The 23,946-nt window shown below is 41.5% G+C and overlaps 2 protein-coding genes across 2 annotated transcripts in view; one reads left to right on the top strand and one right to left on the bottom strand.

The window, feature by feature from the left end:
- Positions 1 to 3,931: 3,931 nt before the first annotated feature.
- TKTL2 (transketolase like 2) lies at positions 3,932 to 17,265 on the bottom strand. The gene is given in 10 exon segments (XM_089911284.1): positions 3,932 to 4,252; positions 4,255 to 4,754; positions 4,757 to 5,037; positions 5,039 to 5,223; positions 5,225 to 5,469; positions 5,472 to 5,628; positions 5,630 to 5,670; positions 5,673 to 5,741; positions 5,744 to 5,961; positions 17,249 to 17,265. Coding segments are annotated over 10 exon segments (1,965 nt in total). The 3' UTR covers positions 3,932 to 4,000.
- Positions 17,266 to 17,452: 187 nt separating this feature from the next.
- Positions 17,453 to 23,946, top strand: part of TMA16 (translation machinery associated 16 homolog) — a 37,595-nt gene continuing 31,101 nt past the window's right edge. Inside the window, 3 exon segments of the mRNA XM_089911283.1 lie at positions 17,453 to 17,496; positions 18,075 to 18,553; positions 18,556 to 18,602. Coding sequence (XP_089767409.1) covers positions 17,453 to 17,496; positions 18,075 to 18,553; positions 18,556 to 18,602 — 570 coding nt within the window.

The following is a 23,946-nucleotide window of genomic DNA, read 5'->3' as shown; positions in this document are numbered from 1 at the left end:
CCCACAGGCTACATACGGCGGCCAAAAAACACAACTTTGTTATATTTTTAAAATTTAGCTACACATCTTTAAAGCTACAATCTTAAGCTCTCCCTTTCTCCCCAGTTCCTTCAGTGGGAGTTGAATAAAAGAGAGGTTTCTTCTCTTACACTTTTCCTCCATCCGACTTCCCAGTGGTTTCTCCAAATACATCTTTTTTTTTTTTTTTTTTTTTTTTTTTTTTTTGCGGTACGCGGGCCTCTCACTGCTGTGGCCTCTCCTGTTGCGGAGCACAGGCTCCGGACGCGCAGGCTCAGCGGCCATGGCTCACGGGCCCAGCTGCTCCGCGGCACGTGGGACCTTCCCGGACCGGGGCACGAACTTGTGTCCCCTGCATCAGCAGGCGGACTCTCAACCACTGCGCCACCAGGGAAGCCCCTGTCCAAATACATCTTTGTCTCCTCTCAGCTGAAAACCACTACGCATTCAGCCTATCTACATAAACAGCAACATTGGGGCCAACAGACCCTGGATTTAACAGCAAGTAGGTACTCTAAGCATTGGTGGTCCCTTTCTAGGTGAGATCACACCTTCCTATTGTTCCCAATTTGCAGGCAGCACACAGAACTGCTCTGATGCATGTGCCTCTTTACTCCGCAATATGGTGGCCTGTGACAAGCCTGCAACCTCCAATCCTACCAACACTATATAGTCAAAGATAGAGGTGGCTGTAAAGCCTGAGCCTTAAGAGGCCATCCTTATCCCCTCCACCTGGATATGGTCACCCTCATCTGGCTCCAATGCTCTACCCCAGGATTTGCAAACTTCAGTTGTAAGAATCCAGAGAGTAAGTCCTTTGGCTTTGCAGGCCATAAAGTGTGTGTCACAACTATGACTGATGTCAACAACTAATGTCATTCTGCCTAGGTAGCTCCAAAGGCGCCACAGACAATAGATAAATGAAGGAATATGGCTGTGTTACAATACAATTTTATTCATGGACATTTGAATTTCATACAGTTTCCACGTGTCATGAAATACCACCCTTTAAAATTTTTTTCAACCATTTACAACTGTGAAGTCATTCGTCGCTTGCAGTCAGTCACACAAAATCAGAAGGCTAATGGATTTTGCCTGCTGGTGTTTGCTATCCCCTGCTCTTCTCCATCCCTGCATCTCTAAGGTCAGGGAAGGAAGCCCATGTCTAAACCAACATCCAGTCTTGCAAGGAAATACTGGGAATTAACCCCAAACCTTGTAAGCAATTCTCTCAGGGAAACTCTCCCCCACCCCCATCAGTGAAAGGACCGGGAAAGCTGGAGGAGGTGATAGTTTCTAAGAACGATACACTCCTATCACAACAATGTCCCAGAACCTCCCTTACATATCACCACAGTAATGGCCACCAAAACAGCTCAATACTTCTCATGGGCTCCCCACCACACCCCCGACTGGGCCCTGGAGTATGTAGTAATTCCTGCAGAGTTCAGTAAACTTGGGGATGTTAAATCTCTTATCAATACCTCACATTATTGTTACATAATTTAGACATCAGAAACATTGAACAATTTACTTTTTTAAAAAAATTATTTTCCCAAATGGGTCCCTCAATTGACCTTCCAGGTGGCTTAAGAGCCACTGATGTATTTAGATAAAGTAAAATAAAAGTTTAATGTCCTGATTTCTTCTTTTGCTATCTCTAAGAGTCATAGAAATCAGGGAATAACCTGAGAGCCATTCACCATCCGAATGATCAGTGATACTCTCGATGACTGATTGCTGGTCTTCGCTAGCAAAAGCATAAGCAAGGCAGCCACTGTAGTCATAGCTGTCCCTGGAATGTCATCAAGCTTTCTTGATAATCTAGATGACATTCTTCTAGGCAAAACAATGAATAGGAGACCTGAGTTAACCCAGGGACAAGGTGTTCATCCAAATCAAAACTGCATCTTCACAAGCTTTAGTGGTCAAGGATTAGCGTCAGTCAGGACGACTCTCTGATATCCATGGACACACAGACTGATTCAAAGCTAGAGAATATTCAATACAACACAACTGGATCTGACTCCATCTTACTTGAAGAATTGTAGACACAAGGTAAGAAGTCTCACCGATTTCTTTTCTCTGCACCTGATAGCCATGGATTGACGCCCCATGGAACAACCTTTACAGGAGAGATTAAGGGCTTCCCCACCCTCCTACAAAAAACATTTTTGTTCCTCTCTGAGATTCCATTAGTCATTAAAAAGAAAAACCAAACCCTGATCTGCTGTCATTATTAAAGGTGTGTTTATGCATGTTTGATTGCAAACAGACCATCTTGCACCCCACATTCAAGTTACAAGCCATAAAAGCTGAAGCCCTTTCCTAGTATACACACTCAAGTTAGGACAAGTAATTTTGTGCTGGTATTTTATCTATTTATTTTACTCTGTTTCTGCATCAATACTAGGGTTTGAAAACTTTAAGGATGAAGAACTGTTATTCAGTAGCAACCCACTCACAGACATATTTGATTGATGTTACTAGATGGGAATGACCATATTGGAAGATCTACAGTTAGAGATCACAGGCTATAAGTGGATTTTTTTGTGTGTCTGTGAGACAAATGAGGTAAATTTTTTGGTGCATTTGTATTTTCTAAATTTCGACAGTAATCCTATAGCAACTGTTTTTATTTTTACAAAATAATTTTTAAATCTTAGGAAATAAACAGAGCAATTATCATGATCAGTTTTCAAAAGGAGAAACCAGAACTGGCTCAGAGAAAAAGGACAGACAGCACTACTACCATCCTGAGCAGGCCCCAACTTCTCTGATTCCCCGGTTGGCAATTTCTGGTCTCTGCAATACCTTCTAGAACAATGACCCGGAGACAAATTGGTTATGTCTCCAAAGAATTTAAAGAGGGCACTTAGTGAAGGTAATAAAACTAAGGAGCTAATTACCTGACAAAAAGTAATTTTAAACTTACTTTTGAACCTTGGGTCCGTGTTTGATTTTCCTGACTGGTACTTTGTTCTTGTATTCCAGCCACATAATCTACGTACTCACAGCAAACAGCAAGGGGCCTGCTTCAGCCCACACGTTGTTTTCCAGTGATTTGTCTCCAGCTCGGACCTTTTCCCAGGATTACTGTTGGGGGACATGACTCTTTCTGCTTCCGGTTTAGACAGAAGGTTTTTCCTTATCAGAGAGAAACCAAGTCACACGTACATGGCATAAACTGAATAAAGCTATTGGTTTTTAAATACTTTATTACACTGACTCTAGTGTCCTTAGTAGATGAATATAATCAAGTTAGCAACCTGGTTTGGTCACCGAGAAAATGAAACATTTCTGAAACCTCACGAAACAGTGTAGTGTGCAAACTAGAACTAGTCAGGCTTTCTTTCATCTCGTTACAGAACAGTCACTGCAAGCAGCATGGTACATCATAAGAGCTTTCACTGCTGTCCTTCAGCCTCTAAACTGCAGAGGAGAGATGAAGGCAAACTTCCAAGGAAATGCCCAGGGAACTGCAGTCAAACATTATCCAGGAAGCTGCAGGTAGGACGGCATTACATGAAAGCTCCAACGTGCTTCAAAACCTAGGCTACTGAAGTCTACAATGAAATTCACATTTTCTTTACATACAAAGAAATTACACACATTTAAAGAACTGTTACCCTATGTTAATTCCCAGCCTGGTCGATTATTTGTAGTCTTATCATCAAACTTTGTATGAGGTGGTTGTTTTGTTTACTATTCGGTGACTTAAACTATTATAACTTGCTTTAATGATTCAGAAATGAGAGTGACATTTGTATATATAGTCACAGTTTAAGAGAAAGGTAGTTGACCTGAATTTCTGAATTAGGAATGAGGAAAGGTGTTAAATGGCTTTGTTTAAAAAACAAAAAAAGGCCCAACACTATAGATATAAATGATAGCTTTGCCACTACAAGCATGAATGTAATATAAAGAGACCAGTGTTTTAAAACCAATGTGAACAGACTGACTTTTTAAGAAATCAGCTATTTTAGTTCATTAAAGTGGATTTCACAGCTGCTATGATGTGTCTAGCACTGATTCCAAACATATCCAGCAATTCACTAGGTTTCCCGCTTTTTTTAGGCACTCCTGACACTGCCAGCTGATGAACGTGGATGCCAGGCTCCCCAGAGATGGCTGCACATATGGCTTCTCCAATGCCACCTTCTCAGTAGTGATCCTCCACCGTGATAACCCAGCCGCCTGTAGCTTTTGCACTGGATATAATGGTGGCAGCATCCACAGGGGTTTAATGGTAAACGGGTCAGTGACACAGATAGAAATACCCTGTTGAGAAAGAGCATCGGCAGCCGCTAAGGCTTCAGGCAGAGTAACTCCAGCTCCAATAACTGTGACTTTGTCATTAACACTGTGGCGGATGACCGTGGCCCGTCCCATCTCAAAATTTTCTTGTGGGGTATAGATAACTGCAGTTTCTGGACAGCTGATCCGAACGAAGCACATTCCGTTGGGGTTGGCAGCCAGATAAACAGCATGCTCTGTCGAGACGGCGTCACTTGGATAGAAAACAGTGCAATTGGGGACGCTTTGGAACATGTCTAGATCTTCCAGGGCCATCTGGGAGGGGCCATCTTCACCAACGGACACCCCGCAGTGGGAACCACTAAGACTGACACTGGTTTGAGATATGGCTCCCTTCCGGATCTGATCTAATGCTCTGGTCAAAAAGGCAGCTGAAGTCCTAACAAAAGCAACGGTTTGACCACGTGTGGCACAGGCCAGTTCTGTTCCGCAGTAAAACACTCAATAAGACGCTCAGAGTGATCTTTTTTGAATATCTCAGAAAAGATGGAGTTCTTTGGGTCGCCATACAGGACAATGGCTTTTTCATTTGCATGGCCCAGTTCAGCTAGAGCCAAACTATATGCTTTCTGAGTAGCTACCTTGTCGCCTGCTTTATAATCAGGCAGGCAGGTCATTTTTATATCTGTGACGCTGACTGGACGTGAGCCTTCAACAGGGGGTTTGGGTATGAGATTCCTGTTGGTCCGTATCTGACTCTGTTAGTCTGATGACTTCATTTGCTCTTTCTTTCGGCACTGGCTTTCCATGCCAGTTCTCCGCATCCTCAACGTCTGGAATACGCCGGCCCCTGAAGGTCTTCGCAACTATGGCAGCGGGCTCGCTCTTCACTCGAGTCGCTTGGCAAAACGCGTGGCACAAGGCCTCCACGTCCTGGCCATCCACTCCCTACCCGAGTGTTCCACCCACAGGCTTCGCGGCGACGCCGACAGATGTCTGCGCGGTGCTGTGGGGGCGCCACGCCACTCTGTCCCAAGCGGTTCACGTGGAAGACTGCCACGAGGTTATCCAAACTGTAGTGGGAAGCAGAGCCCTCCGAGGCCTCGCCGTCGCCCAGGAGGCAGAACACCCGGTAGCTGGCTCTGGTCCACTACTCGCCAGCATAAGCCGTTCCACACGCGGCGCCCAACCCAGCCCCAGCGATCCTGTCGCCACATCAACAGACGACAGTCTGGGGGTGGGATGTCCCTCCGGGGCACAGTGAATCGTCCTCAAGTTCAGCAGGTTGGGTTCACTGGTGCCGCCCGCCTCCGCCCAGGCGGCACAGAGCAGTGGAGCCGCATGGCCCTATGCAGAGGACGAACCTGTCGCTGTCCGGCGGCTCCGGCTCTGTCTGTAGCTCATCGCGTGGAAGAAGAGCACCGACACGACCTCGGCCGCGCTGCACCACGACGTGGGGTGGCCCTGATGGTATGGATGCGCAGGCGGTTGGCCAAGTCCTGCAGGACCAGCACGGTGGTCGCGTCCTCGGGGTGTGGGGGGCGGTGTCTGCCACGTTGGCGTCTTCCCCGGTTCCTGAGGAGCGAAAGGGGCGGTGCTACGGCGGTTCCGTCACGTAACAGCGCGCCCTGGCCCCGCCTCCGGGGGAACGAGCGGGGCAGTGCCGTCACGTGACCGCTGCCGCGGCTTCGTCAGGTGACGTCGCGCGCCGGGCCCGCCTCCCTGAGGAAACTGCTCGCCAAGCCGCCTTGGGTTCTCGCCCTGCTACGCCTTCTTCTTCCGGTGAGTGGGTTTTTACTACTTTGTCACTGCCATGTTCAACATTATGAAAAGTAATTAAATGTCTTTATACCCTAACTCGTGGTATAAATTCAGAAGGGGGCATTCTTCTGTCCGTGTGTTATGGGAAGCTGTTTGTTGAAGTCGTGCTTCTTTTCATTCCTCGAAGCCACGTCCGAGACATTTTCACGGTTCTGTAGCCGAGCATTAATGGGAATTATCCAAAGTCACTTTCAATCTAACCGATATGGCAGCTCTGTGTCAACGAGACTTTTCAGAGCAGCTGAAAATCCTGTCTATGACTTGCAGATAGAAGTGCCAAAAGGTGCGGGAAAGGTCAAATCTAGACCCACTGAATGGTGGCATATCTAGAACTGCAATTTCCCAAGTATACCCTAAAATACTGTTAGTAATAATAACTTTTAAATAAAATGAATTTATTTGCTTCAGTTATAAAACTAAACTTGTGCCATGGAACACTTCTAGTGGGCAAGGGTTATACCTTATTGTCTAAAAAAACAAAAGCACAATGACAGTACTATATCCTCTCCCACTCTGCGGTGTTGAGCAGCTTGATTCTTGAGTAATTATAAGTTAATGATGATTCTTAACTTGACATTAAAATCATCACACTGGACACAAAAAACAAGCAAAACGCCTGGACTCCACCTTAGGCAAGCCAAATTTTAATCTATGGAACTAGAAGTCTCGGACGCTATAGTTTTAATGCACCTTTCGATTCTCTGGGAGGAAAATCAAATGGTGTTGCCAAGAGAACTCTCCAAAATGGAGCTGGGAGGCCACTGAAGAAGTGATTCCGAATGGATTCCGAACTTTTGGCTGCTGGTTGTCTTAACACAGGCATCCAGAACACCTGCCCAATGTTCCAGAAACTTAAGATGCTTGTTGGACCCTTACCCTAAGTAACTCTCATAGCCTATCACTTAAGGACAAATATCTCCTTCCTGCATGAGGGTCAGTCATAATTCTTGCCAGACAACTTTAACAACCTTGTGGCTTTTGTCTTTATAAGCCCCTGACTCTTTCTCTTCCCTGCACACTCTTTCAGTTTTACCCCAATCTGTGTCTCCAGAATTGCAATTCCTAAGACCTCAGTAAAGCTCTTTGTTCTTGGCAGCCGTGATACTGATTATTGTTTGACAGTTCTGATGTTTAGTCGAAGTTAAGAATCAGTAATCTGCAGATAGGCTTACACCAGTGGTTCTCAATGTTGGTAGTACTTTAGAATCATCTGAGGAGTTAAAAAAACAAATCTCATGTCCAGGCTGCACTCCAAAGCAATTAAATCAGAATTTCTGGGTAAAGGATCTAGGCATCGGTAATTTTTAAAGCGCCCCAGATAATCTCAGTGTTCAGCTGGGTTGTAAACAACTAACTCAGGGGTCTTGCTACTCTTTATATATCTCTTATATCTCAGAAAAAATTTAAATATTATTTGCCACTTAAATTCTGCCACTTAAATTAATTAATTAATTTTATTTTTCAGAATACATATTAGAATAAACCATAATGGTATGACACTGACAAGATTTTAAGACTTGCTGAGGGAATGTTGGAGTCGGAAAAATCCTTAGAAGGTCATCTTGTATTACTCTGCATGCCCTTTACAAATTAGTGCTTGCTTACTAGATTAAAAAAGGAAGAGAAAATAAAAACATACCAAACTAGGACTGGGAGTACAGATGGAAATTAAAGAAAAAAATATTCGTAGTATCATAATAGCAAACTATTAGGGGCCGACAGGAAGGCAGTGAATATAAACATAGGCAACTCACTATTATTTTGGCTAAGGAGAGCTCTAATAAACCCAAACAATTGGTAAACGTGATAGTATAAAAATGGTCTATGAGGCAGTGTTTACCTGAAGAAAATGGGAGAAATAAGAGGTACTTAACATTTCTTTGAAAGTTCCCAAATTCTTCCATTCGTTTAAAGTATTGCACAACTATTTCCAAAAGTATTAAACGGAAAGTTCTTAACATTAGTAAAGATCAATTTTTTTAAGAAAAGAATGTAGTCTTGAAGATTTAATACCCTAGATAGTGAGTGTGAATTTCCCTCTGTTGTTCTGTGAGACCGTGTGGATTTCTTTTTTAACTACATAAAAAATGAATGTTTTGTAAATTATCTATAAAATATTTAAAAGTGTTCTGAGATTTTTTTAAACGAAGGAATGGAAATTTATATATAAATTATTAATATTCCTTGTAGGCATTTTAGTCTTTTAAAATATATTTTCAAATATGCAGTTGAAAGTAACCATATAAGTATAAAGTATGCATAATTTGATAATGCAGATCACCCAGTGTGGCCATGAACACAGCTTAGTCAAGTAAATCAGAGACATGACACCACATTCTATTTTCTCCATTTAGAAGAGACTATTACTGACAAAAGGCCAGCCCCCAAGTTTTAAGCCAACATGGCAAAATTTTAATTGTCTTGGAGAAAAGTCCATTACTCATTTTAGAAGTCATTTTGGAAGATAGTCAGAAGTTTTCTGCAAATAGGAAGAAATTATTCATTTGTTAATTTTGGTTTATACACCTAAAGTAGGGATTGGCAAACTCACGTACCTACTGGAGTAGGGAGTTAAATGCATAAATGAATGTAGGATATAATGTAAGAGGATTGGAGGGGCCTGTGACAAACTGGAGGATACAAGCCCACCTAAAGGCATTCAACATTGAAAAATTTGTGAACATTTTGTTGGTGGAAGAAGCCGTATCTTCAGGCTGCCAGTTTTTACCCCTGATTTGAGGCATGTTGTAAATAAATAAATATTTTGTTTTACCTTTGTTTAAATTTTTCACTATAATTTTTTCTCATAGTATGAAAAAGAATTTATTGTGTGTGTACTTCAAATGAAAATAAAACCCAACCAGAGCACTAATACAGATAGCTATGGAGGAAAAAATATAAATAGCAAGAATTGGTAAGTGCAGTTTCTGAGGAAACAAAACACACCTACTGATTACTCAGGAGGTCTACGCCAATTTGTGAAAATATACATTTCCACTGTTTGGGAGTGAGTTATATTTAGATCGGGAACACTGACATTTCGCTGATATCTGAACTGTTGAGTTTTGTTAAAATGGAATTTTATCAATGAAAGACACAAATGATGAATTCATCCTTTTTGTTCCTTTATTTGAATTTGGTTAGTTTAGCGGGCTGAGTATGGAGTGAGCGAGGGTAAGATTCCTGTGTAGGCAGTAAGTTTCTTGGGGGAAGAAAGGTGCTCTACTTTCTTGAATTATTACTTTGAAATTTATGGCAGATGCTATCACTGATGGTTCTACTTTTTCCATAGTTTATAGAGTCCTTATTTTTTTTGGTAGGAGAGAGAGGTAGACAGTAATGTATTAAAGAAGGTAGACCTACTTCTTAAAGTGCTTCTCAGATGAAGAAGTCTTGGGAATGTAATGTACAGCATAGTGACTACAGTTCAAAATACTATATTAGGTATTTGAAAGTTGCTAGGAGGGTAGATTTTAAATGTTCTCACCACAGACACAAACACGCACACACAAATGATAACTGAGGAGATGGCTGTGTTAACTAACCTTATTGTGGTAATCATCTTGCAATATAAATGTGTATCAACTCATCACATTTTATGCTTTAAACTTACACAATATTATAGGTCAATTATACCTCAATAAAGCTGAGAAAAAAATAAAGTGCTTCTCTGCTAAGTCCGTTATTTCTAAATCTGCTCCTATTGCCTGTTTTCTCTTCGGACAGTGAGTTACCCTGTTCTGCTTTTTGAAATAGCTAGTAATTTAAAAATTAAATGATGGACATTGTTTGGGGGTGCTATATTTTATTTCATTAAATTCTTTTAAAGGGTGTTGGATTTCATTCTAGCAGACAGCTTGGTGCTTTACATTTTTTGAAGTTTGTTAAGACCGATATAAAGTATGCTTCACTCTGGTGTTACTGCAAAAGCATAACGTCCCCTGGGGTCTCCAATGAAGGTCCCAGGTGTTCAGCAAGGACCCTCTTCTCTTGGCCGGTCAAGTTTCAGTTGTGTCAGTCAGCGCTTTGTGAGCTCTGGGAACTGTTTCATTTACTGCCCTGAAGTTACGCTTTGCCTGGCCTAGTAGAGACCTCCAGAATTCTGCTGTGCTCTGTGTGAGACAGCCTTCCCTGCAGCGCTGTCTGCAAAGTGCCTCCAGGAAGATGATGTGGCTTACCTTGTTTGTTTTTATTCTCTAGGGATCACAGTTCTGCCCTGCCTGTTTTCCAACATATGAACACTATTGCTTTCTATAGTGTCTCTAGTTTTGTTGCTGTTTATGGCTAAAGGGCAAGTCTCATTCTAGTTAACCTATCGTAGTCTCAGAACAGCACTTTAAAATATTTTGAACCATAATACCTCGCATGGGGCATATACTCTCCAGGTAACCTAGGTTTTGTAGAATGGGTATGATTTTGGTTAGTGTAACCTTGATAGGAAGTTAAGAGCAAGGTTACAAAAGTAGAAAAAGAATTTCTAATCTGACAGGAAGGGAAGATTCATGCTGAGAACAGTGAGGGGAAAGCAGGAAGCCAGATTTTGAAAAGGCCTTGAAATAGAGCCAAGTGGGTTGTTTTTGAGTGTTGTTTTGTTCTCTTGCTTTTGGCTTGAGGGTGAAGTGCAGTGGAATGGGTTTTATCATCTGAACATCTTGATCATGGCAGTGTTTGGGAAAATTGTTCAGATAGTGTTAGGAGAGATAAAATGAATGTGGGGAAGGCGAGGCTTTGCAGTGGTGCCAAAGTCAGACTAGGGAGTTCTTCGTCTTGTTACCTCCATGAAAATCTGTCCTAGTATGAATCTAGGCACCCCAGTCCTCCGGAGAATCCTGGGCAAGGCAAATGAAACTCTGACTACAGAAACGTTGATAGAAAATGCCCTTGCACACATAGCTGTAGTTAGGAACTTTTCTGTTTGCTACACATATGGTAAAAAAGTGTAGCAGAAAATTATAAGACAATTCGTGAATCAGAAACACAAATTATAATAGGGAAAATCACATTTCCAGAGTTTAATTAGTGTCATGGTTTCCTTTGGGACTTATTTATTTCTGTTCCATTTATTATGTTCTTTCTTTCAGATCAATTTCCAAATGTTCTAAGTTCCTGTAAGTTTAACTTGATGTGTAATAAACAAAAGTTCATTTGTTAACTCCAAAAAATATATATATATATATAGTTCTGAACATTAAATTTAATGCAAGTAAGTAGAATTATCTGACAAAATTGAGAACAAGAAGTGGAGAAAGCAGTAGGTCTGCGGTAACAAAGGATCACACACTGGGGTTTGGGGGTGGGAGCTAAAACAACAGTGATGATCTCACAGCCATGGAGGCTGGAGGTCCAAAATCGAGGTGTCAGCAAGGTTGTCCTTCTGAGGACCATGAGGAAAGGATCCACTCCTGGCCTCTCTCCTTGGCTCGCAGATGGCTGTCTTCTCCCTGTGGCTCCCTCCCCTCTATGCATGTCTCTATCCAAATCTCCCCTTTTTATAAGGACATCAGTTATTTTGGATTAGGGCCCACCTTAACAAACTCCTTTTAATTTGATTACTTCACGAAAGACTATCTCCAAACAAGGTCACGCTCTGAGGTAGGGCTTAGGACTCTAAGGCATCTTTTGGGGGTGGGAGGGGAGCAGTTCAAATGGTAACACTTGTCTTGTGGTCGTATAACTCCAGTATTCACACGGCCTTCTCCTTCATGTGTGTCTATGTCCAAATTTCTTCTTTTTATCAGGACACTAGTCGTACTGAATTAGGGGCCCACCCTTCTCCAGTAATGACCTCATCTTAACTAATTACATCTGCAATGACCCTGTTTCTAAATAAGGTCACGTTCTGAGGTGCTACAGGCTAGGACCTGTGCACTTGAACCCTAAGCTCGATCACCAGCCCTTATGTTTCTGTTTGGATGAACACATCTCTGATGACACCACAGTCTTTGACCACATTAATCATCAAATTCAGCTTTTCTCAATCTTCCTTTTTTTAATTGGAAAAGTTTTAAAAATATTGCTTTAAAAAATTCAAACACTAGAGAAGAAGAGTGAAGAGTTATTTTCCGAGCTCCCCCCACCTCAAGCCTCATCTCGTAAACTATTAACAGTTGATTGTTATCCTTGCTGCTATTTTCTATACTGTCTTCCTTCCACAGTTTGTTCTAAGTGGGATTTCTTATGCACACTTATAGCTCACTTTTTCAACTTAACAAGTCTATAAAATTGCCCACATCAGTAAAACTGATTTAAATCATTTTTTAAAGCAGCAGCAAATAATCTTGACTTGGTAACTAGAGTAGCGAGATCTCGAGGATGTGACCACGAGATGGCACTAGCGCACAACCACCTTTATTGGGAGTCACTCCGACAGATTTGCATGGGGGCGGGGAAAGCCTCTCAGCGCTGACCCCTCCCAAAGGCAGGGTGGAGCCACTCTCCTGCAGGGTAGTGGTGTGGGCATCAGAGAGGGGAGACCCTAGGCCCAGGTAACTCGGACGAGCCGCAGTGGCTTGGGGTCTTTCACAGCCCCAGGGTTGATCTTGCCTACGGGTAGCTTATGCTGGGTGATGTTTCACAGGGTGTGCGAAGCAGGGAGACTCTAAATGGCAAAACATCTGCTCTTTGGAGCTATATTTCAAATAATCGGATGTGTAAAAGTTTGATTTTGGCACCAATCAGGCTTTTGAGTTACTGGGTCCCAGCCTGCTGTGAGGAAGAAAACACGATACAACTTTATAGGGCACCACCTTTAACTCTTTTGTATAACAACTAGCTCCCTACTGAAAGACATTTTACAGTTTCTCCGCCGCAAAAAAATTGTCACAGATGGTTCAAAAGAAAACTTACCAACCAATTTACATCATATATGACAAAAGGCTTATTTTATTAATGTAATCAGGATGCCTAACAATAAGTAGGATAAAATGGTAAAGAAGCACAGGCTCCTCGAAAACAACCCTGAAAAATGACAGCAGCAGGAAGGAATTGGCTGTTAGAAGTAAGATTACAACTGTGAACCCCCTAGGAAGATGGGAACTGGTGACTCATGGTGGGAGGCAGTGGCCTGGGAGGAGGATGTCTGTCCGAGGATCTGGAGAGGTTGTTAACTTGAGCTCTTGTCTCTCTTCCTTACCTTAGGGATGGGGAGTATCACTGGTGTCCCAGTGGTGTGAGGTACTAGCACAGGAGATGGGGCCCAGCTAAATAAGGAGAGACGGAAACAGGCACAGGACGACAGCTGCCCTCGGGCTCTCAGCCTCCTGCTCTCCTGTCAGCAGAAATACTCTGGTCCCTGGAGTCTCTCCTCTGTGATTTCACCCTCCGTGTTCCCAAACTTTCCAAGACTGACACAGTTGAGGGTGTGACTTTCGGCATGTCCCCAGTACACATTCCAGGACAAGAGAGCTGACTCCGTCAGTAAAATGTGATGCTACAGGTTCAAGGAAAATACACACCTGAGGAGTACGGCTCCTCGAACAGAAAGTTAAAAAATAATGAAATTGAACAACACATGCCACTTTAAGCAGAGTTATTGGAACAGATGAACCAATAGTTTCAAATGAGTACAATACATGTTCAAGAGTTGAAGAAGAATATGGTAATAAAGCAAAGTGATAAACTCTTCTAGAAACAAGTGATATATGATATATATCTGTTAAAAGTAAGGTAGTTAAAATGAAGATACAAGGAATATCTAGCAGGATGATTACATGAAAGAATAAAAGGATAAACTGGGAGATGAAATTAGGAGTAATCCAAGGGGCAGCAGAAATAAAGAGACAGAAAATACAGGAGAAAGGCTAAAAGATTGGGAGAACAGAATTATCGATACCCAGATAATACAAATCCCCAAAAGGAATTGAGAGGCCGTGAGTATCAGGACACGTAAGGAAATACCAATACCTAGACACGCGATAGTAAAACTGCAGAAGAGCAAAGGCAAGAGAAATTTTATGAAAAGATTCCACACAAAAAGTAAACCACCCACAAAGGAACAACAATTAGCCCAAAGTGAGACTTCTCAACAGTAAAACTGGATGCAAAAGACAATGGAGTAATAACATTTGTGCTAAAATTTTTTTAACACTTCTTCCTGTGAAGTATAGCCTACAAACATAGAAGTGCATAAACCATAAGTGTGACACATGAAGAAAAATTATAAAGTAAACAGCAAGGTAACCACCACTCAGGTTAAGAATATCACTGGCCACTTAAGAAAGTATATCTAGAAAATGTAGCTCATTTTGCCTGTTTTTGAACATTATAAATGAACTTTACAAATGAGCTTATACTGTATGCATTCTTTTGTCTATTACTTCTTTTATATTATGATTAAAAATTAATGTTTACCATCAGTGTAGTTTGTTAATTTCATTGCGGTATAGAATTTATCACACTTACTTTTCTATTTTTGTTGATGAACAACAAGAGGTTTTCTCTAGTTTGGGCTATTACAAACAGTACTGTTAGGAATGTTCTCGTGTATGTATCCTGAGAGACATGGGCTGGAGTTCCTAGGGTATGTGTCCGGGAATGCCACTGCTGGATTAGAGGATGTACACATTTCAACTTTTCAGATAATGCCAGAATGGTTTCCCAAAGTGGATAAACAAACAGAAGCTTGCTCTTTGAGGTCAGGAATAAGACAATGGTATCTACTATCACTAGTACCAATCCACATTTTTATCATATTAAAGAGTAGTGTTCTATTCCTATTTACATGTATTTATAAAATCTAAAAAATCTGTGTTTGTAATTTTAACATGGGAAGATATCTGAGTAGCGTTTTTAGAGATGATGGAAATATTCAAGTTTTCTATTCCTCTGTCAGTTGTATAGGTTATATTTTTTTAAGAATTTGGCTATTTTATTTAAATTTATTTGGTCATAATATCCTCTTAATGCTTGCATCATCTGAAGTGATATCACCTGTTTCAATTCCAGTATTGGTTAATTGGGTCTACTCTAAAGTTTTTGAGTGGTCCTGCAGGAATGTATCAATTTTATCATTCTTTAAAAGGAACCAAATTTTTACTTTCCTGTTCTCAATTATGTATTTTTTCAATCTCAATAATTTCTGGTCTTCACTCTCTTCCACCTTCTGTTCTGAATTTCCCTTATTGTTCCTTTCCCGGCCTCTCAGTGTGGATTAGCTCATTAATATTCAGCTGTTCTCTTTCCTAACATTTATGTTGAGGCGCTAATACATACACTAAAGGACCCGGTTGCTGCCTCGGATGTATCTCACAAATCTGTATATGTATTTTTGTTATCATTTCAGCCCCAAATATTTTCCAATTCCCGTATGATTTCTTCTTTAACTCACGACTTATTTGAAAGTGTAATTCTTAATTTCTAATTATATGGGAATTGTCCAGCTATCTTCTTCTTGTTGATTTCTAGTCTAACTGCACAGTGGTTAGAGAACACATTCTGTAGGATTTCAGTCCTTTCACATTTGTCTGGATTTGCTTTCTGGCCCAAAATATGATCATTTTTGATAACTATTCCATATATGTTGGAAAACACATGTATTCTTTCTGGCAAGCACTAGAAGCAGCGTTCTATGAGACCCATTAGGTCAAATTGTGTTGGTGGTCTAGTCTTCCAAATCATTGTAAATATTTTATCAGCTTGTTCTATTAATTACTGAAAAAGGTAATTTTCCTCCAAAGCTGTTTGTTTTCTACCATTATTTGAAATTTTATCAGTTTTTCCACTATATACTTGGGGCTATATTACTAGGTGAATATAAGTATATAAATTTAAAATGGAACCTTTTTATCTTTATGAAGTGACCTCTTCTAACTACCATAATACTTTTTGACTTACAGTCTATCTTCTATAACATTAATATGTCTGTACTTTTGGTACTTGTTTAGTATACCTCTTTCCATCTTTGACTTTTAATTTTCCTGTTTCCTTATGTTTCAGATGTGTCTCAATAAACAGAACACAGTTGTATGTTTTAAATCCAATGTGAAATACTCACTTTTTAAATTGCAGGCAGTTAGTCCATAATTATTGTTATATGGATTTAAATCTACCACCATATTTTTAAAATTTTCCCTACAGTCCTATGTTTCTTTTTTTTTTATTTCATTGCTTTGAGTTATCTGAATATTTTATCATTTCATTTTCTCTACTTGTTTGTATCCTATTCAAAGTCGTATACCCTGTTTTCTGTTCTTTTAGTGGTTACCCTAGAAAGTATTCCTGTATTATTATATCGGTATCTAATGTTAATCAATACTTTACCCCTACACATGCACACACAGACACACACACACACACACATATGCCTTAGTATGTTTGTGAAAGCACAGGGAAACATCTCTAAAGATATCTCCCAACTCTCTACTGGGTGGCAGGGTGCAGGGGTGTGATATTGGGGGGGAGAAGTAGGAGGCTTCATTCTGCTTTTCACTGTGGTACATGTACACACTAAATTATGACCAAATATTAGTCTTCACTGTTGTACTTTATATATATATAGTGTATTACTGTACTCTTACTTTGTATAACTCATTCTTGCATTTGCTACAGTGTATTTTGAACATGGTGCCTTGCCCATAATCAATATTATTTAGGGGTTGAGTCTGAATGGGGAAAATACAAAATCTTTTATTTTCAAACCCAAATTAAAATGAAAAAAAAAATGAAGATACATGGTTTGTTGGATTGTTGGCAATTTGAAATTAAGAATGGGGTAGGAGCAGGTAGAGAATTTTGTGCTCGGTAGAGCAATTAGTAACAGCTGAAATAGCCAGAACAAGAATTTAATGCTTACTGGATTTGCAGTAACATAGAACTCAGGATGATGACTTGCAGTGGGCCGGATTTCGGAAACTGGGTAGAGTGGGTGTTAAGTTGGCTTCACAGGAAACGGTTATCGTATAGAAGTAGGGTGCAAATGTTACGGATTAACCAGAGTTCTCAACAGAGTAGTGCCTCCAGAGTAGATACTACAAGGGTGCCCCCCTTCATTGTGTAGATTCACACAGAATGCGCTTTCACACACTTAAAAGCCTTGCCCCTAGATTCAGGGATCTTGTGGTCACCCATTCTTGTTTACAATTTAATCTAGTTTTCAGTGGCTATAGTTGTTGATTAAATTCATGCACCTGCACACATATACCCCACTTCTCCCTACCTGTAGCTCCTTGTCATGCCTGGTTTTCTCCTTTCATTCAGGTGACAAGATTCTCTCCTTGACCAAACTCTACTCAGTTTCCTCTGAACTCTTTTTTCAACTAGGCCTGGAATTTTGGATTGCCTGTTCGTATCTGATTGTTCAATTTTAGCAGGAAAGTCGGTTTAGCCAGAGTCCCCCATCTTCCACATCTGGTCAACCTCCATGTCTGTAACTCATCAGATTCCGGGTCATTCACCATCTTCCAGGTGATGTCTGATCACACCAGCCTGCCTATTCCGAGAGTCCTGTTAGGTTGGTGTAGCCAGAATGCCCCGTTACCCCTAATGTTTCCTCTTAGTAATTTTCCATCCACTACCCGCCACCCTGCTCCTGGGCTATAAATTCCTTCCTGTCCCCGTATATTCCGAGTGGAGCCCGTATCTCTCCCCACTGCGGTGATCCTTATGCAGATTGAGGAGGAACCCCTTGAATAAAGTCTGCCTTACCTTTCCTTCAATTTTTTGCCTTTAACGTAGGTCTCTGCTCAACCCTTAACTTCAAAAGCGGATTCAGAGACCAGCACGTGTGAAACAGCTTTCCTGCCTACCCTTCCAGCTTTGTTTTTCAGAACAGTATGGTACTGGAAACAATATTAATTAGGTGTTTTTTTTTCACATGTCGCCTTGGAATATGAGCTGAGCTAGGGCAGGAATATCGTCGGCGTATTCCCAAGGCCTGGCACACAGTAGGAGATCATTCAGTGTTTGCTGAACGAATATATTGTCCACGGAATCCTCCCAAGTACAGATGGAACGAAGACTCACACATCGTGAGAACAACACAGAAAAACCGGGTGGGAAGGAGCCTCGAGTGGGCAGAGGGGGCCTTCACGGGTGAGGAAGCAGCCTCGGGGGAACTTCGCTCAGGCGGCCCGGAGGCGCGGAGGGCAGGCCTGCGCCCGGGGGACGCGGCGGCCCTGGGCGCCACCGGCAGCGGGCGGCGTGCGCGAGGCCGGAGCCCGGTGCCGCCACGTCCGAAGGGGCTGCGCGGCCCGGGAGCTGCGCGCCGGGCAGACGCCCGAGACCCCCGCGGGGCCGGGCCGCCACCGCCGGGAGCGGCGAGCCCAGGTCGCTGCCTCACGCCCGGCGCCGCCCCGTTCACCCTTGGCCCCAAGCTCCGCCACCCCGCCCACGGCGCCCGGCGAGCACGCGGGGAGCCTGTCTGCGCGGCGGGGGCGTGAGAGTCCGCCACGGCCCACAAAGGTGAGGTCTTGTTTCCGGGGACGTTTTAGGGAAGAACACTCGTCCCGCCCCCTGCCGGTCAGGTGAGCCCGGCTTCTTCCGCTCCTCGTGGATTTGGCCGGAGTCGCCTCGTGAGCTGTTGCCGCTGCCGACTCTGAGGTCTCGCCGTGTGGACTCGGAGGTCCGGAGGTCCCAGGCCGCGAGGACATCACCATGGTGGGTCCCACCCGTTCCTGGAAGGCTCCAGTCGGCGGCGGGGAGGGCGGGCCGGCGTCGGGCCGCTGGGAGCGGGGTGCGGAGGGAGAACGGTGGGCGGTGCGCGGGCTGCGGTGCAGGCACGGGTTCCGGGCCGGGTCCTGCAGGGCTCTTAGGGCGCCTGCCGCTGCCTCCAGCCCGCGGGGAATCCGCGGGTCTCCGTGTACTCGCTCCTCAGCGGTGTAGGAGCGGGGGGCGGACGGGGCGCGTCGGGGACGGCGTAGTCGCCGGTCCTCGCGGCCGCTCACCACCCCTCAGTGTCCTACTCCCGCCCCAGACCCTGCCTCCACGCCCCTCATCCCCTCCGTCGCGCTGACACTTGGTTTTTATTAAAAATGCAGTGGATGCAGAAGAGCGCTTATGTAGCGCGTTTAAGTATAAACCGTATAAGGAACTCTCGTTTATCCGTTTTTCACTTTAAGAACACTTCTGTGTTCACCTTGAACCTGTATTTCCAGGAGCCACTCAGAGGTAAACAGTATCTAAATTATGCTTGCTTGTTTTTATATTTACTCCTTATGTTTATATTACAAAACTGCTATTTTTTTCCTTTTTGCTTCTGTTGTTGAGAATAATTCTTGAATGGGAATATGTTTTGTAAATAGTCACTTTTCAATTAGTTTCTAACGAAAACAACAGCATAAAGTTTATAATCTGGTAATAAGTTGTGATACTCTGGTCTCAGTGCCATTAGTCCCCTTTCTCTGTCACTTTCCATTTTCTCTTTTTCATTGTATTCTTGTTTTTCATGTCTGTCTACAGTCTTTTTGCTTTAGATTTTATATACGTTTGTGTAAATTAAATCTTTTTATTTATCAGTATGTGCGGTGGCCAGCTCTTTATAATTTTCTTTTCTAGGCTTTTCTAGAAAACGTTGGCTCCCTTGTCTGGACTTCCGATTCTGTTTTATCTGTCTCTGTTTCTGTTTTTATGCCTGTAAGCGTAGTAAGTATTAAAGCGATTACCTGCTAGTAAAAACTGGTTCTGAGAGTTAGTAAAACTAAAGAAAAACATTAATGAAAATCTACTTAGTATACCAGCTTTGGGGATAATGTTACATGTGCATGGTTTAAAAAAAAAAAAAAGAGTAAAATGTCGTCCGTGAAATGTGTGTTAATTTCCTTTTACTGCTGTGAAAAATTAATACAAATTTAATGGCTTGAAACAACACAGATTCATTCTCTTATATTCCTGGAGATCAGAAGTCCAGAAATGAGCCTTACTGAGCTAGAATCAAGGTGTAGGTGGGGCTGTCTTCCTTCAGGATGCTCTAGTGGAGAATCTCGTCCCTTTTTCCAGTTTCTAGAGGTTGGCTCTTGGCCTTCCTTCTCTTCAAAGCCATCAGTGTAACATCTTCAAATCTGCCTGAAGAGAAGGGCACATCTCTTTCTCTTGACAGTGATCCTTCTGCCTCCCTCTTATAAAGATCCTTGCAATTATTTTCGGCCCTTGTGGATAATCCAGGATAATCTCCCCATCTCAGGATCTTCGATGGCATCTGTACAGTCCTTTTTGCCATGTGTGGTAACACATTCATGGGTGTGGGGGAATTAGAGCATGGTCATCTTTGGGAGGGACGGCATTCTACCTACACCAAAAAGTAGGTCTGCCTCCAACTGTGTTACCTAATTCCCTAGCTCAGTTGAGAAACAACTACTGTTACAACACAGTTTCTTAGATAACCATTCAGATATTTCATATGAATGTGCCAATATATATGTCCTCTGACCTCCCTCTTTTTATAGAAGCAGTATGCTAGACACGCTCCTAATGCCCCTTGCTTTTTTTCTTCTACCTGATCTTAGACATCAGTCTACGTGAGTACACATAGATCTACCTCTTGCTTTTTTAACAGCTGACATCCTATTGTTAGCTTTTACTGTAATTTATTTACCAGGTCTCTGATGGACACTTAAGCTGTTTCCATCCTTTTGCTATTACAAACACTGCTGCATTGATTATTATTTGTTTTGTACATGTGTAAATATGTCTGTAGACTAAATTAATAGAAGTAGGATTCCTTGATCAAAAGATGTGCGGTTTTTATTTTGATAAGAACTATCAAATCACCTTCCAGAAGATTGTACCAATTTACATCCCGCTTATTAGTGACACTACTAACTCACCCACAGTGTCACTAATGCAGTGTGAGTAAATAATCTTTAAAAATCTTTTTTATACATTAAAAATTATAGTTTATTGAAGTTTTAATTTACATTTCTTTTAAGGTAGAGCACACATCTTTTCAAAACTTAAAAGGCATTTATCTATACTCTTTCTTGTGACCTGTTTTTATTTTAGGTTACTAATCTTTTCCTCATTGATTTCATAATGGTGCGTGTTACGTTGTAGGTGCTTATTAAATATCTGTGCATCTGAGCTTAGCCCTAGCCCCTTTTCTTATTCTACTGAAGAGACTCTTATCTCTGTGGCTTTAAGGTACCTCCTTTAACCCCACGTTATCCCAAATTTGTATCTTCAGCCCAGACCTGTTTTCTAGGTGCCAGACTCATAACTTTATTTACTTAGTTTACATCTCTACTTAGCAGTCTCCAGGGCATCTTAAACCAGTGGCTGAAAGTGGGTTCTTGATGCCCCCTGTCTCCATGTGCCAATTCCTGTCTTAGTCAGTGGGAGTTCTGACCACTTGGTTGCTTTGTTGCAAACGTGGGAGTCATACTGGACTCTTCCCTTTCCCTCACCGTCATTAGTCAGTCCTGTCATTCTGTCTTCAAAATGCATTTCATACCTTGCCATTTGTCTCCATCTTCACTGTCACCCTGGTTGTGCCACTCAACTGTCATCTTTTTCTTAATGACCTCAATACTTCAGTAGTCTTGCTTCTTACTGTATCTCTGTCCAAATTGTCCTATATACAGCAGCTCGCATTATTCTTAAAAAACCAAGTAGGTCTCAAGTCCTCGGGGAGTCTCTTCCTGATTTCCCAAAGTTAGGCACGCCTATTATATGGTGGCCATTTTCTGGCCAGCACTTACTAAGTTATGTAGTTATTCATGAGATAACTAGATTGTAAATTACGTAGTTAGGATATAACTAGACTGTAAGCAAGTCCATGTCTGTTTTTAATCCTGGAACCTCACTGCCTATTTTAATATATGGTAGTGTGTGCTCAGTAAGTTTGTGGGTTTTTGTTTTTTTTGGTCAGTGAACATTAGTATAAGATAGAGGTGTAAAGAGTGGTAGCAGAAGAATGGGAGAAATGGTTAATTCTGACTAGATATCGATGGGTAAGTTAGGAATAACATAAAGTTGAGCCTGATGTTAGATTTTTGCATGAAAGGTAAAGTCGGCATTAGAGAATTATTAAGATATTTTCTTAATGTTAAGGAGAGTATTGTTTGTGAGCCTTTAAAAATTATTTTTATATGAGGTATTTCACACGATTTTAAAGAACTTTATAAAATATTTTTTACTCATAGTAGCTCAATGTACAGTATACAGTAAAATATTCACTTGGGTCAACACACCACTCTCTTTTCTTTCCTTCTAACTGTTATTTTCAACCCAGTAGAACATGTTTGTAGTCTTCAGGGAGCTGCAATGTAGGAGATAAGCACACGTGTGGAATTAAATGACTGGTCAGTGCAGTACGTTAAGTGCTATGGGAGAAATGCTACCCAGAGAGAAAGGATACTGAGATGTGAAATGGTTACATATTTGTGGATGTCTTCACAAATATGTGAACTGGAAATGGTCCTTGAAAATTGAATGGGATTTAGCAAGGCTTATGTGGAGAACAGTTAAGTTCCTTTCTGGATGCTCTAACTATGTATTTGTCATTGACACTTGTCCTTGGCATCAAATTTATCTGTTAAGCAAAGGACATGCCCTAGGGTTCTTCAGGGTAGAGTGCCTGCAAAAAAATGGTGCAGGTTCTGTTAATTAGTTCATTACATTCCTGTTATGTCTTCGATGTTAAGTGACTTAGTATATCATATTCTAGAATTTATTTTGTGCTTTAGGGTATTTGGAGTTTAAGGTATTATATACTGTAAGCTTTCTCAGTTGTAGGCATGGCTTTACTCCTCTTCATTTTTTTTTTTTAAGTATTCATATACCTTTGTGTACCTTAAGTGTGTTTGGTGAAATGATCATTCTTCTAGGTTTCTAGTTGAATTGGGCAGTCTAAATGACACTTTTGTTTCTAGTTGAGCCTAGATTCTTTGATGGCTTTGATACTATTTTAGGAAAAGTTCCATTTTGTTATTTATGATTTTAACAGGAATATTTAAAGCATATTGCTCCTGAAATACCTCTCTTTGTTGCGGTGTTGTTTGAATAAACTACTTGTGTGTTTTCTTTGTTACTCTGAAGTATGAATCCAAAGACTAGTTTATAATGAATTTTCTGAAGTAATCACTAAAGATAGTATGTAAGAGAGACTTTTAATATCAGTTTTCTTAACTGGAATATTTCTGTGGTGCCAGAAATTTTCGAAAGTTTCTGTTATTCAGAGTAGTCTGTGATGCTTATGAAAAAAATGTATTTTTGTTGTATCTTTGAGAGTTTAATTTGGTGCTTTTTGAAACATAAAATACTGAGTTTTAATTGAAAATACACCTTAAATCCCTCTCCCCCCACTTTTGTTATATGTTTACATTCTGTACATTTTTATGAATTGTCACGTTTTACAAAATAAATTGGGACAATCCCTGATTGATGGAGATTAATTGCTTTTTAATTAAGAGATACTTAGCTTGAGCAGACCGTAATTAATAGATTAATTTTCATTGATAGGGTTTTACTTCACTTTTCCCCTGTTGAAGTATTTTGTTGGTTTTTATTATTATTATTTTTTTTTTTTGCTGTACGCGGGCCTCTCACTGCTGTGGCCTCTCCCGTTGCGGAGCACAGGCTCCGGACGCGCAGGCTCAGCGGCCATGGCTCACGGGCCCAGCCGCTCCGCGGCACGCGGGGTCTTCCCAGACCAGGGCACGAACCCGTGTCCCCTGCATCGGCAGGCAGACTCTCAACCACTGCGCCACCAGGGAAGCCCCGGTTTTTATTTTTTAAAGTCATATATTGAAACATAAAATTGTTTTGAAATTTAATATTTTATGATACATGTTTCTGTGCCTTATTATATATTTATAACATGCCTTGAGGCAACCTTTTCATGAATAAATTATAATAAGAAATCATAGTCTGTTGAGTCAGAATATAAGTTCAGTTTTTTTGTATTTTCTTTGTACTAAGTCT

The sequence above is a fragment of the Delphinapterus leucas genome, chromosome 5 (genome assembly GCF_059928025.1).
Source record: "Delphinapterus leucas isolate spDelLeu-1000000601 "Yukka" chromosome 5, BTC_Dleu_Yukka2, whole genome shotgun sequence".
NCBI classification, from domain to species: Eukaryota; Metazoa; Chordata; class Mammalia; order Artiodactyla; family Monodontidae; genus Delphinapterus; species Delphinapterus leucas.
The sequence above is the reverse complement of the archived record's forward strand: the minus strand, read 5'-3'. Positions and strand labels throughout refer to the sequence as shown.